The sequence below is a fragment of the Lipotes vexillifer genome, unplaced genomic scaffold (genome assembly GCF_000442215.2).
Source record: "Lipotes vexillifer unplaced genomic scaffold, Lipotes_vexillifer_v1.1 scaffold914, whole genome shotgun sequence".
NCBI classification, from domain to species: Eukaryota; Metazoa; Chordata; class Mammalia; order Artiodactyla; family Lipotidae; genus Lipotes; species Lipotes vexillifer.
This window is the reverse complement of record NW_006780388.1, coordinates 3179922-3193574: the sequence shown is the minus strand read 5'-3', so window position 1 is coordinate 3193574 and position 13653 is coordinate 3179922. Positions and strand designations below refer to the sequence as shown.

Here is a 13653-nt window from a genome sequence, read left to right as displayed (position 1 = left end):
TTCCTGCCTGGGGTGGAGGGCGCTGGCCGGAGCCTCTCTGGGGCTGTGGGGACATGGGCACCAAGGCCCACGAGGTTCCGGGATGCTTTGGGGAGGCGGGGGCTGTCTGCCAGGCCGAGCCTACCACCCACCAGGCGCTGAAGGAGCTCCTGGAGACGTGGGGCAGCAGCAGTGCCATCCGCCACGTGCCCCTGGTGCAGCAGCGCTACATCAGCAAGGCCATCCTCATCTGCCTGGCGCACCTGGGGGAGGCGGAGCTCCGGGACAGCCGGCATGGTGAGCACGCAGTGGGTGCCCCATCCCCACTGCCCCCGCCGGAGCCCCATCCTCCCCCCAGCTCAGCCCATGCGCATCGGTGCTTCCAGAGTTGTTGGCCAGCCTGATGGAGGGAGTGAAGAGCCGCCTGGACAGCAGCCTGACCCCCGTGCGCCGCTTGGGCATGATCGTGGCTGAGGTGGCCAGCGCCCGGATCCACCCCGAGGGGCCTCCCCTGAAGTTCCAGGTGAGCAAAGGCTGCGCCCGCCATTCTCTCCCTGAGCTGCCTACACTCCTGCCCCAATGTCACCCTGCCTGCCTGTGTCCAGGACCACGGAGCATCTGTGCTTGGTGTCGAGTTGGCCCTGGTGGCCCTGCTGAGGCCGCGGCTGGGAGGGGAGTGGAGGCGCAGCCCCTCAGCTCGTGCCTGAGCACATGTCCCCAGGTGGATTCTCTAGACGGGACTCTCAGGCCTCCCCTCCATCTGCCGAGCCCTCTGGGATGTCCTTGGAGACGGTGCCACATCTGCTCTGTGTCTGGGGGATTCCCAGGCCCTCCAGCCTTCAGCCCCCGCAGTGCCACCCTCTGCAGAGGGGGAAACCTGGACAGTTGCTCTTGAAAGACCGTTGGCTGCCAGAGGCCAGAAGCGCAGACTGCGGGCTGTGATGGGAGGGCCTCGCAGGGGCCCAGCTGTACCACTCCCACTGCTCCCGTCCCAGCCAACTCCAGCTCATCTGCATTGCAGTATGAAGAGGATGAGCTGACCCGCGAGATGCTGGCTTTGGCCATGCCCCGGCCCACGGCTGACGACCCCTCGGAGGCGGGGTGAGGGTCTCTGTGCCCCGATCCCTGGTCCCCGCCTGGAGCTCTGGGCGTGGTGGGCCAGGTGGGGTGGCTGCTGCACACCTGTTACTCCTGTCCTGCTATCGCTGAGGCAGAAGCTAAGATGAGGGTGGGGGCGGTGAGAGCGCTTCCTCGGGAAGCATGGGTTCTGGGATGAGAGACTTGTGGGGCACCTCTGAGGGATCCTTCTCTGTCCCCAAAGCCCGTCTTTTGCTCCGGTCAGTGGAGAGACTCCTGACAGAGAGACTGTGGACCGCAGCGGACCCCAGGCTGGGCCTGAGGGCTCCGACTCTGAGCTGGACAGGTGGGGGCAGCCCCATGGGGGAGAGTGCGAGGGTCCTGGTGGGGCCCGCCTCAGGGTGTGGGCCCTGCGGCGCCGGTTCCCTCTGCCTCATGAGTCCTCCTCCCACCCGGAAATCAGCCCACGGGGCTCTCAGCCTGGCAGCCATTCCCGAAGCTTCAGGGACTGGGGGTGAGTCCCGGGTGACAGGCAGGTCTGCGTGTCTGTTCTTCCTCAGCGATGATGAGTTTGTCCCGTACGACATGTCGGTAGACAGGGAGCAGAGAAGCAGCAAGGCGCCCTCGTATGTGCGGGGCTGTTTGGAAGGTGTGCCCCCGCCCCCGCCCTGGGTCCCCCGCATGCTGCCCACCCTGCCCGCCGGCTCCGCCTCACTCAGGCACCATGTGGGTTCTGGGCAGCTCTGACCGGGTCCGAGGACTGGGAGCGCTGGGAGGCGGCCCTGTGGGCCCTCGAGGGGCTGATCTTCAGGAGCCCAGCTGCCACTCAGGAGGTGAGCGCGTGAGGGCTGGGCTGTCAGGGTTGCAGGAGATGGGTGATGGCTTGGCAAGGGCGTGTGTCTTCAGGGAGCCCCATGTGCCCCACATGGGCCTTGGCAGCAGGGCCTCTGCCGGGGTGGGGGGTGGGGGGCGCAGCCCAGGCTCCTCGAGACAGGCCCCTTCTGTCGAGCACACTAACCCTGTGCGCAGGTGAGCGTGGAGCTGGCCAAGGTGCTGCTGCACCTGGAGGAGAAGACAGCCGTGGCGGGGTTCGAGGGGCTTCGCCAGAGGGCCCTGGTGGCCGTCACAGTCACAGACCCAGCTCGGGTGAGTCCCCGTAGCTGAGTGGAGACCGGGTCGTGCCCCCAGCAGGGGCTGTGCTGGGGCCCTGTCTCCAGGATTGTGGCCCTCAGAGGCCTCTCATCCGCCCGGCCTAGGTGGCGGAGTACCTGACCACACAGTTCTACGCCCTCAACTACAGCCTCCGGCAGCGCATGGACATTCTGGACGTAAGTGCCTGGGCTTCTGTCCCACTCATCAGGGCTGGACTGGCAGGCCTGGTGCAAAGGCCCTGGAGAGGGAGCAAGCATTTGCCAGAATCTATAGGGATGGGACCACAGGCCTCCCCAAGCCCCTTGTTGCCAGACCTGAGAGGCTGGGACCAGCGTCTGTCTGATGTTTTCTTGACAGGGCATGGGCTTCAGGGGCTGCATTCTTTGTTTTAGATAACAGCGTTACTGAGGTATGATGCACACACCGTAAAACTCAGTCTTTTTTTTTTTTTTGTGGTACGCGGGCCTCTCACCGCTGTGGCCTCTCCCGTTGCGGAGCACAGGCTCCGGACGCACAGGCTCAGCGGCCATGGCTCACGGGCCCAGCTGCTCCGCGGCATGTGGCATCTTTCCGGACCGGGGCACGAACCTGTGTCCCCTGCATCGGCAGGCAGACTCTCAGCCACTGCGCCACCAGGGAAACCCAGTAAACAGTTTTTTTACTTATCTTAATTAGCTTAGTTATGTGCCATCATTATATTTTCCTTCATGCTGCTGCACTCCACATTTTTAGTTGAACAGAGACAGATATTAATTATTTTAAAAGAGGTCTTGCTCTTGAAGCATTTTTGCCAATGGTTTTCCTTTATTACAGTGGTTATCCACATTTAGATGAAATCCAACTCAGGAAGAAAGCATAATGAAATGCATACTTACTGAAAACATTCAGTTAGGGTAGAGGAAAGCCTCCCAGAAGGTAGAATATTTCAAGGTTGTTTTAAAGTTTATCCTCATTATTTTTATTCATCGGACGCGCAGGCTCAGCGGCCATGGCTCACGGGCCTAGCCGCTCCGCGGCATGTGGCATCTTTCCGGACCGGGGCACGAACCCGTGTCCCCTGCATTGGCAGGCGGACTCTCAACCACTGCGCCACCAGGGAAGCCCAAAACTCAGTCTTAAAATAAGCAGAATGTGGTGGGTTCACACAGTGGAATATTACTTGGTCTTAAAAAGGAACGAAATTCTGACACCGTGCTCAGTGAAATAAGCCAGACTCAAAAGGACAAATAGCGTACAATTCCACTTACGTGAGGTCCCTGCAGCCGTCAGATTCACAGAGAAAGATAGCGGATGGTGGGTGCCAGGGGCTGGGAGAGGGGTGGGGAGTCAGGGTTTAATGGGACAGAGGTTCAGTTTGGGAGGATGAGAAGGTTCTGGAGGTGCTGGTGGTGACGGCGGCACCATGAGTTTACCTGGTGCCACTGAGCCGTGCTGAACAATTACCACGGTGAACGTCACACCACGTTTGTTCGTCACAGTGACACAGAGACTAAGACAAAGCTGAAAAAAAGTTCAGCGTTTCCGTGTTTACAGTTCAGGGGCGTTTGGTACTTTCCCGACGTCGTGTGACCATCACGTCCACCTGCTTTCAGGACGTCCCACATCACCCTCAAAAGAACCCAAGACGCTCCCTCCCCCACCCCCAGCCCCGCAGTCAGTCTGCTCTGTCTGTGCATCTGCGTGTCCTGGGTGCTTCCTAAAAACGAGGTCGCACTTGTGGCCTCCATGTCCGGCTCCGTCCACATATGACCTGGGCTGGGGTTCCTTCCCTTATCCTGAGAGGCGGGGGTGGCGGGATTGGATGGGCTTTGGGAGAAGTGACCAAAGGTTTCAGGCTCCTCAGCAGGGAGCACGCCCACCTCCCTCCTGTCCCCCCACAAAGTGAAGTGAGCCTGAGAGACTCGAACTGACTTGCATGGGGTTCCCAGAACCTCCCCCCTGAGGACTGCCGGGGCCTTCGAGGGCACCCGATTCACCTTGAAATTTGGAAGATGTCATCCTTCCCCAGTGGGATGGCGGCTGCCCCGGGTGTCTCCTCTCTTCTAGGTCCTGACTCTGGCCGCCCAGGAGCTGTCTCGGCCGGGGCGCCTTGGGAGGGCTCCCCAGCGGGGCTCCCCAGACCCCGGCTCCCAGCCTGGTGGTGCTGTGGTCCCGGCCTGGCGGGTGGTGGTGGAGGAGCGCGTCAGACGCAAGACCCGGCGGTTTTCCAAGGTCAGCCAGGCCCTGGGGTGGCCTTTTGGGTGGGACCTCTGCCCCCAGGGGACAGCGACCACAGTGTCCTGTGAAGGGAGGGTTTTTGGTACAAACTGAGTGATGTGACACATGCTGTTACGGCATCACATTGAAGTGACTTTAAAACGTGAATGCAGATGTGGGTGTGAAAACAGCCCCAAGGGTTCTCTGTCGGCAACAACTGGCCTGGCGTGTGCTGGGTCATTGGGGTCCCTCTAGGCCGGGGCTGAACGTGCTCCCCTGGGACATTGGGCCACGTCTGGAGACATTCTCAGTCGTCACCGGGGGTGGGGGGTGGTGCCTGCTCCTCTGGTGCTCAGGACCACCCCTCCCAAGTGTCCCAGGTGTGAGGTCCCCAGGCGAGGCTGTACGCTGTGCCCCGCCTGGCGCCCTGTGAGCACGTGTGTTTGGCAGGGCTCTGCGGGGCGGGCACCAGCCGTTGGCCCCAACGAATTCAACTCGGTGGCTGGCTACTTCTTCTTCCCCCTCCTTCAACACTTTGACAGGTGAGAGTTTTCTGGAGGCCTGCGATTTGGGGAACAGGAGCCCTGGCACCCGTGGGTGGGAGGGTCCCTAGGGTGGGGGCTAAGGTGGGATTTGGGTTCAGGGGGGTCAGGAACTCGGCTGTGATTGTTTGTAGCTTAAATCAAGTGACGTGAGGGCATTAGGCGTCAGGGTGTCCGTTACCTCCGGATGCTGGGTTCGTGGTGGGGCCGGGGCCAGAGCCTCACCCTGTGCCTCGACCCGGCGTGCCCTGCCGCCCCCGTGTGCATCCTTGTCCTGCCTCAGCCCGAGCGGGGTGCAGATTTCCCCCAGCCATCGCCACGTGGGTGCAAGGCTCTGTGGACAGAGGGAAGGGCCTGGAGCCCTTTGCTGCAGCGGCCCTGCAGGCAGAGGTCCTGCTTCCTGATCCAGGCCCGGGCTTGGCCAGGCGGCCTTGCAAAGTGACGAGGAGTCTGTCCAACACCTTCTTGTGGCTCTGGGCGCCATGTGGGGACAGGCAGTGAGGAGGGGCGTCCAGGGGCTTGGGGTGCCCTTGGTGGCCCACGAGGTTGGGGAGCCGGCCCTGAGTGCCTGGCCTGCACCATTCGCTGGGTTCTGTGTTGTAGGCCTCTAGTGACTTTTGACCTTTTGGGAGATGACCAGTTGGTTCTTGGGAGACTGGCCCACACCTTAGGGGCCCTGATGTACCTGGCTGTGAACACCACGGTGAGCTGGGACCCCGTTCCCCTGGCATCTGATGGCTCACCTCCTGTGGGGTCTGCACCATGTTCTGTCCCCCTGTGGGCCTTGCCTCGGGACAGGAGTGTTTGGACCTGAGGATGGGGTCTGAGGCGGGGACTGCTGTGTGCCAGGACCCCTGCCTACTGGCTTCTGCTATTTCAGGTGGCTGTGCCCATGGGCAAGGCCCTGCTGGAGTTCGTGTGGGCCCTTCGTTTCCATGGTGACGCGTGAGTAGCTACAGGGCTGAGGGGAGTCGGTGGGGTGGGGGTCCTGAATCCTGCTGGAAAGTGGACAGTGGGAGGTGGGTGGTGGCTTCCGGGGTGGCCGAGAGGCAGCCTGGCTGGGCGCTCCTGCAGCAGGAAGGGCCGGCGGGGCTTCCCTGGCGTGGGTGGAGGGCGCCAGGCTGTGGCTCTTCACGGCTCAGGCTCCTGCCTTCTCCACAGCTATGTGCGCCAGGGCTTGCTGTCTGCTGTCTCCGCCGTCCTCCTCAGCGTTCCGGCTGAGCGGCTGCTGGCAGACCTGCTGGACGAGCTGCTGGAGGCCCGGTCCTGGCTGGGAGGTGAGTGCTAGGCCGGGGTCACCGTGGCCGGGTGGCGGGAGGCTGGTGCAGCCTGGAGGGGCCGGGGGGCTGTCAGCTCGTGGGCAGCGTGGCCCAGTCCCCAGCCCAGCATGAGCATCATGTGGCTCCCGTTTGTGTGCTGAGTGTCCTCAGTGTGGGGGTGGGGACATGGCTGCTGTCGGGTCACTTTGACTTTGGGGAGTCCTGCAGGGAAGGCGCCCAGATGTGGGGGTGGCACCTGTGTATGCTGGAAAGTTCCATCCTCAGCAGAGTTACAGTGATGATTGGCATTTTGCCACATTTTCTCTGGCAGCCACCCCTTCCCCACACAGGTGCTCTTTTTAAAAAGTCGCTGTGGTCAGTAGTACCCCCACCTGTGGGCACTTGAGCCACGGCCCTCAGAGCCACCATGCCTGTGTCCACCCTCAGGGCTCGCAGCTCATCTGCATCCACACTGGCAGGCCTGGTGGTTCTGATGGCGGCCTTTCTCTCCCTTTCTGCCCAGTGAGGCAGCCCATGAGCCTCCTAGGCTCCTGCAGGCCAGCCCCCCCACATGGGCGTCTGAGCACATCTGCATTCAGTGTGTTGGGACGGCTCGGGGCCTTGTGCTGTGGGTGGAGGTGCCTCCCCGGCCGGGCTCCCAGCCCCAGGTGCTTTGCCGGCGTCTGAGGAGGTTCTGGTGCCACGCGGGGCTCATTCAGGAGGCCTCAAATGAGAGCAGCTGAAGAGGGCTGGCCTGCTCAGTGCTGTGACGCTGCCCACGCTTCCATTTCTGTCTTTGCAGACGTGGCCGAGGAGGACCCAGACGAGGACTGCAGGCTGCTGGCAGTGAAGGCACTACTGCTTCTGGAGAAGCTCCGAGATAAGCTCCTCCCACTCTCCTCTCCTTAGCCCCCGACCCCCCGGGAGGCACGTCCTGCTGGAAGAGTGCGGGCTGGGGGCCAGCACGTGGGGCGGAGGTGCAGCTGGTACAGCCTGGAGCATCTGCGGCTCAGCGAAGACTGCCTCAGGGCCTCGGGTTCTGCCCCCCACAGACTGGGACTGGGACGTGGCCTCTGAGACTTGGGCTCCAGGATGGCTGCTCAGCCCGGTGCCTCCGTGTAGCCTGCAGACTGCAGAGCTGGGGCCACTGGGCCTGGGGGCTTCTTAGCGATGTGCCCCCAGCCCTTCCTCACCGAAAGGCCAGGGACTTTAAGAACAACAGAAAAGGAAGAATAAAAGAGGTGCAGGAGCTCTTTATGGTTCTCACTTCTGCAGGGAGCCTGGTGCCCACACACGGCCCCCTGAAGGGGAGACATGGAAATGGGGGCAGGAAGGGGACACGGGCCTCTGAGAAAACAGACTTTATTTGGAGAATTTCGGCAGCTGGTGGGTGGAGCTGGGGGTGGGAAAGCATGAGGCAGCCCCCATCATGGTGCTGTCCCTGATGGCCCCTTACAGTGGGAGCTGGTGACGGAAAGGGCGCGGCCTAGATGTTTAGAGCCTCCCGCTGCAGCCCAGTGCCAACCATTGTCTCCCTGTGGTCAGGAGGGGGTGTCCTGTGGGAACCAATCAGATGCACTGCTGGGCAACCTGTGTGGGTGCTGGGGGGCGGGAATATGGGGACACCCTCAGTTTCTTAGGCTTTACACCCTGTACTTGGGGGAATGTCATGGGAAAAATGAACCAACTCCCTTGACTGCCGAGGGGCTAAAACAAAACCCTGCAGGGGTCAGGGACTCAGAAGGGGTGGCTTAGAGACCCTCCCACTGATGCCCCTCGGAGGCTAGCGCATTTTCCCTCAGCTCTGCCTACGGACTCAGACACAAAACTTTCACCAGGAACGTCAGGCTTCTGCTACTGACAATGACTGGCAAGTCCCAGAAGAGCCTGGGCAGCGGCAGGCCCTCAGGGGCCATTCTCCACCTCCTCCATCACCTCCTCGTCCAGCTCCTTGTGATCCTCCATGTTGTTGTGGTGCATCTGCTCCGGCATGGTCCACATCAGAGGGATGCCCAGGCCCTGGTGCACGGCGTCCACTGTGCGCTGGCTCACGTAGTACGACACGTTGGCGGAGGGTACTCTCTTCCGCATCTCCTCCAGGTACTTGTAGGCCTGGGTCACACACAACAGCCATGACCGGTCAGCGCACAGTGGGAACAAGGGGCCCAGCCCGGGGGCAGAGTGAACAGGGGAGGGACACCTTTGGTAAAGGGGCTCGGGTGGCCTCCCAGCCTTCCCAAGCGTTGGTGGCATCTGCGGGCAGCAAGGCTCAGGCTCCGGTGGTCAGTGCTGTGAGCTCCCCCAGGGAGTCCCATGGGCAGCCTGTTACCAGGACCCTCTGTGTCTGGGGACCACGCCCCGTAGGGTCCGCCCACCCTGGATACACACAGGGAGACCTCGAGGGAAGGATGGATTCATGTCTCCCGTTTGTTTCATTCACTCTGGGGTGTGTGCTTGTTGGGCCAGAGGGCCGGCAGCAACATACAAATGGTTTGTCTTGTGTATTTTGACCAGGCCTCCAATTTACCCCAGTTAATTGGCCTGTGGTTAGTGAGTCTCATGCCCGGGGCTGGTGAACTATGGGATTGTCAGTGGTTTTCCTGTAGGACTTCCTCTGGTCCTACCAGTGGGAATATGTTGGGGGGGGGGGCGGCGCATGGAGGCCGCACAGCAGCTCGGGATGGGGTCTGAGGCAGGACAGGTGTGCTTACACCTGCTCCACCTGCCTGCACCCACCCACACCTCCTTACACCTGCTCCACCTGCTCACCCACAGGGAGGGTCATGTGCAAGCACAAGGAGCTGGAACAGGGCCTCACGTGGCTTCTACGGGTACACTGAGTATCAATTCAGAATATGAACAAAATTTCCAGGAGCTTTTTGACTTTATGAGGAAATAATCACAGCTTAGCGTTTCTTAAAGATGATAAAATTTTAGAATGATCTTATTTCAGACAGATATAACTGATATAAACAATAAAGATCATAAAGATAAAATAGGGTGTTTGGAGGGATGGGGGATGCAGCGTGCAAGTGCCCAGGAGCCCTCCAACGATGGAAGGAGACATCCAGGCACCAGGGGACGCCCGTCGGTGTCTGCTGAGGGCCAGCTGTGAGCCAGGCGCCGTGCTGGGCACACAGGACACAGGTACAAGGGAGGACCAAGCCAGGCCACTGGGCGCTTCGGTGAGAAGCCCGGCCCAGCAAGGGTAGAGGGAGTTGGGCAGCCGTGGGGTTTGGGTAGGGGAGCCTACGCAGAGGGGAGGGGGTGGGAGACGGCGGGGAAGCCAGAGAGAACACCTGGGGGCGGGGAACGACACAGCCAGGCCTAGAGGTGCACTGGAGGCAAGGGAAGCAGTGTCTCCAGAAGGAGGGTCGGCAGTCTGTCAGGATTGGACTCAGGATGGGGCCATGAGGACCGAGCGGGAGGGATGTCCCAGCGACGGGGAGACCCTGGAGCAGCAGCGGGGGCTTCTGTGTCCCCTGCCCCCACCCGGGGAGGAAACTCATGCAGGCCTATCCTTTCTCAATTTATTTATAGATTTTTTTAAATTTAAAGTTACTAAATCCTATGGGCTTCAAACAAGGCTTGAGACAACAAAGAATTTGGTGAAATACTTGAAATGTGATTTTTCTGTTAATTTTGAGGATTCAGTGGTCTGAGCATCTCTGCAGTCCACTTTTGTTTTATTCTCCAAAAAAGAGGGAACCTGTTGGGATTCACTTTAGAGCTGTTTCCCCAACAACAAAAGGGGTCGGTAAGTGGAAGTGGCAGGGCCGGGAGGATGTGAGCAAGTTGGCCGGGAAGTCTGAGTTCATGGTGCTGACCCCCCAGACCTGGGCCACGGACGCTTGGCTTTCCTGGGAATCTGGGAACTGCGCCCCGTGAGGCCGGCGTGGCCCACTGGCAACGCTTCTGAATGAGTTGTCAGTCCTGGGTTTGCCAGCACTTGGGAAAGGAAGGCGGGGTCCCTCAGGGTCACTGCAGCCTCACCAGGAACTACCTGCGAGGGACAGGCTGTGGGCAGAGCACGTGGACTATAGCACAGTCTGTGTGCTGTCCTTTAGAACGTGAAGGGAAAATGCAGCCAGGTGGGGGTCCTGCTGCTGGTTTCAGAGGACTAAGACCGAAAAGAATGAGGACAGAGGCTTCTGGTGAGGGCAGGGGAACTCACATTAGACCAGCCCCCCTCCCAAACAACAAGGACAAACTAGGCAAAATGCAAAAGCCTCTGGAGAACAACTGTGGGCAGGTGGGCTGGGGGAGCCGACACTTGGGTGAGTTTTCTGCTTGTTGTAACTTCTGCCTCGGGGAGGCCCAGTCAGGGCCACTGGGGGAAGTAAAAGGCACAAAGAAACTGGCCAAAAGAACCAGAATCAGAACTGCATCCACCACAGCAGCTGGCATGTGAGGAAATGGTGAAGACAGTCGTGGAGCAGACAGATTCCGAGTGTGGGCTCTGCCCTGACCTCTGCTTGACCCTGACACTGCATGTGGTGGGGACCGGCCACACGCCAAGGAGCCTGAGCAAAGCCACGTACTGAGCAGAAAACCCTGCTGCCCACCACGGTGCGGGGGCTTACACTCTGAGCTCAACAAAGATGGCTGCCTAAGGAAAGCAAGACAGAGAGAAGACATAGCAGAAGCCAGGGTCTCTACAATGTGTTATCCACGATGTCCGGGATACAAAAAACTGCTAGACATAAAAAGAAACAGGAAAACCTGACCTATACTCAAGAGAAAAGACAAATAATGGAGACCAACTCAACATGTCCAGGTGTTTGAATTAGTGGCACAGACTTTGGAGCAGCAATTACAACTATGCTCAAGAGTATAAAATGTTCATTCTTAATGAATCAACAAATAGGAAATTTTAGCAGAAAACTAAAAAGAAAGAACTAAGTATAAATTCTAGAACAGAAAAATACAAAATCTAAAATGAAAAATCTGCTGGACAGGTTAACAGCGGATTGCAGATAGCCAAAGAGAGTCAGTAAATTTGAAGATAGTTATGTCACCTAATTCAATAGGAAGAAAAGATTAATAAAAATGAACATCAATTACAAATGTGTATCCACTTAATATGAAAAGGCCTAACACTTAACCGGAGGCCCAGAAAGAGAGAATAAGGCAGAAAAAAATATTTGAAGGAAAAATAATTACAGATTTCCCAAATACAGTCACAAAAGGATCAAATTTGTTTCCAAGTAACTTACCCTTATCCCAGGAGAAAACTCAACACTATTGAAAAGAACACACACACAGACTCCATCACTTGACAACCTAAAACATTTACAGTGTCTGGAATCCAATAAATAATTGTAGACCTGCAAAGCAGGAAAACATGAACCATAACAAAGAGAAGAATCGACCAATAGGGACATCTGGAATTGACATGGGAGCCGAGGACTTTACAGTAGTAAATATTTCACGTGCTCAGTAAGGCAGAGGAAAAAGTAGCAGAATAAAGAGACACAGGAGACGGAGGGAGGAGAGCCGGTTCAGGCCCACTGGAGGTGAAACTACGGAAGGAGCAATAGCAGAGCGGACTCTGCAGAAGGAAGACAGTCAACTTGCAGCAACAGCAAAGCAACCGCCCCAAATGAAAATAGGAAAAATTCTGGGAAAAAGAATCCGTTGAGCCAGGGGCCAATATATACAAGTGGCTGGAGTCCAGAAGGAGGGGGAGGGCAAGGGATGAAAGGGAACTCCCTACAGACGGGGAGAAGACACGGCAGCTCGCACATCTGATGCAGACAACGTCCAGGCCACACTCAACAATAAGAAGAAAAACACCCAGTGAAGCAAGGGGAACGGTGTGAGCACTTGCAGGAGGGGACCTGAGCAGGGGCTTGCCGCCAGCCACGCGGACAGGGTGCGTTACAACCACAGTGAGACACCACCACACACCCACCTACGTTGCAGCCACCACCAGCTGCATGTCCACCCAACACTTGGACTTCCCTGATGAGATCACTGGTGATGTTAGCCAACAGGATTTCTTTGATGTGTGTAATGAAATGTTTTGACATTTGCACAACCCAGTGAACCAGTATTTTCCAAACGACCACCATGATGTTACAAAATCATGTATGTGTAAAAGATGGAAGGTAGACCAACGGGTTTTAAGGTAACAAGTACAAAAAGCATCCTGACATGGTTTCAGATTGCTCATTGCAACTAACTTAGGAAACACCACTTGTGGAGTGTGGTGTGGTGTCTAAGACCCGCGAATACTTGACAGGGCTGCTCCAAGGTCCTCCCCTTCTCACCTACACATTGGGGTGAAGCTGCGTTTTCATCACAGATTTCATATTTCAGTGAAAACTTATTTTACCACATTGAATGCAGAAGCAGACATGGAGAGTCTGGCTGTCCTGTATTACATCAGACATTAAAGAGATTTGCAACAATGTAAAACAAAGTTACTTTTCTCACTAAATGTCTTTGTTTTGAAAAATACAGTTATTTTAAATGAAAATGTTACTTATGTTACCATGTAGTGGGTTTATTTTATTTTTAAGTAAATTAACAAATATTTTACAAATTTATTAGTTTATTTTCTAATACAGTAAATATTGGTAGATATAACCCACATAAAGCTCTTAGGGTCCTCAATAACTTCCCCAGCATAAAGGGGTCCCAAGACCAAAATGTTTGAGAACTGCTCTGTTAAACTGAATTATCAAAACCCTTCCACAAAGAAAGCTCCAGGACCAGTGGGTTCATTTACACATTCTATCCTACATTTAAGGAAGTGACACCCATCTTCCATACACTCAACTCCAGGAGGCGGGCACCCCAAGTGTTATTAGCAAACTGAGGAGTGAAGGGACAGGAAAGGATGTGTGTGCCTGTCAAATGGCTCAGAAAATACCCATTTTATGTATAAAATAGAAAATTTAAAACATATATAGAATGAATACATAAATGTGGCAAAATGTTAAAAAAAAAGAATCTGATAAAGGATTGGGTTCTATTATTCTTGTAACTTCTCAGTTTGAAATTATTTCAAAATAAGAAAGGCTGACAAGTCAGAAAGAAAATCGAAACGTGGGGAGGTGCCTCCCCCACTGTGAGCTCCGCTGGGGGCTCTGTAGCCGGGATACCCCCATCACCCCGCAACCCCATCAGCCCCAGGTGCGGCCTCACCGTCTGCAGGTCCTCCATCTGCACGTGGCGCTCAACCAGGAAGCCGTATACGTCTCCGACGCGGACGGTGCTGTCCAGGTCCGGCTCCTCCAGGAGCAGCTTGCACTGCCTGACCGACTCCTTGGGGTCCTCGGTGTAAGTCCTGCTGGGAGCAGGGACATTCTGAGCCCCAACCCAGGGCACGGCTACACGTCAGGGGTTAGGGCAGGCTCTCGGCCTGGAGGATGCAGCTTTTTGTTTGTTTGTTTTTGGTTTTTTGTTTTCTTTTTTTTTTTTTTTTTTTTTGGACGGGGGCC

At 56.8% G+C, this 13653-nt stretch overlaps 2 protein-coding genes across 2 annotated transcripts in view; one reads left to right on the top strand and one right to left on the bottom strand.

Moving 5' to 3' along the window:
* TELO2 (telomere maintenance 2) overlaps nucleotides 1-7114 on the top strand; it is a 12516-nt gene extending 5402 nt beyond the window's left edge. Inside the window, exons 7-20 of the mRNA XM_007453579.1 lie at nucleotides 135-276; nucleotides 366-502; nucleotides 1001-1080; nucleotides 1301-1402; nucleotides 1617-1705; nucleotides 1798-1889; nucleotides 2086-2202; nucleotides 2313-2384; nucleotides 4255-4419; nucleotides 4855-4946; nucleotides 5550-5649; nucleotides 5827-5891; nucleotides 6108-6223; nucleotides 7008-7114. Of these exons, the coding sequence (XP_007453641.1) occupies nucleotides 135-276; nucleotides 366-502; nucleotides 1001-1080; nucleotides 1301-1402; nucleotides 1617-1705; nucleotides 1798-1889; nucleotides 2086-2202; nucleotides 2313-2384; nucleotides 4255-4419; nucleotides 4855-4946; nucleotides 5550-5649; nucleotides 5827-5891; nucleotides 6108-6223; nucleotides 7008-7114 (1476 nt within the window). The remainder of the gene's footprint in view (nucleotides 1-134; nucleotides 277-365; nucleotides 503-1000; nucleotides 1081-1300; nucleotides 1403-1616; nucleotides 1706-1797; nucleotides 1890-2085; nucleotides 2203-2312; nucleotides 2385-4254; nucleotides 4420-4854; nucleotides 4947-5549; nucleotides 5650-5826; nucleotides 5892-6107; nucleotides 6224-7007) is intronic.
* A 996-nt stretch (nucleotides 7115-8110) lies between these two features.
* IFT140 (intraflagellar transport 140) overlaps nucleotides 8111-13653 on the bottom strand; it is a 67052-nt gene continuing 61509 nt past the window's right edge. The window contains exons 28-29 of the mRNA XM_007453578.1: nucleotides 13358-13499; nucleotides 8111-8317 (exon numbers count right to left, since the gene is read on the bottom strand). Coding sequence (XP_007453640.1) covers nucleotides 8111-8317; nucleotides 13358-13499 — 349 coding nt within the window. The remainder of the gene's footprint in view (nucleotides 8318-13357; nucleotides 13500-13653) is intronic.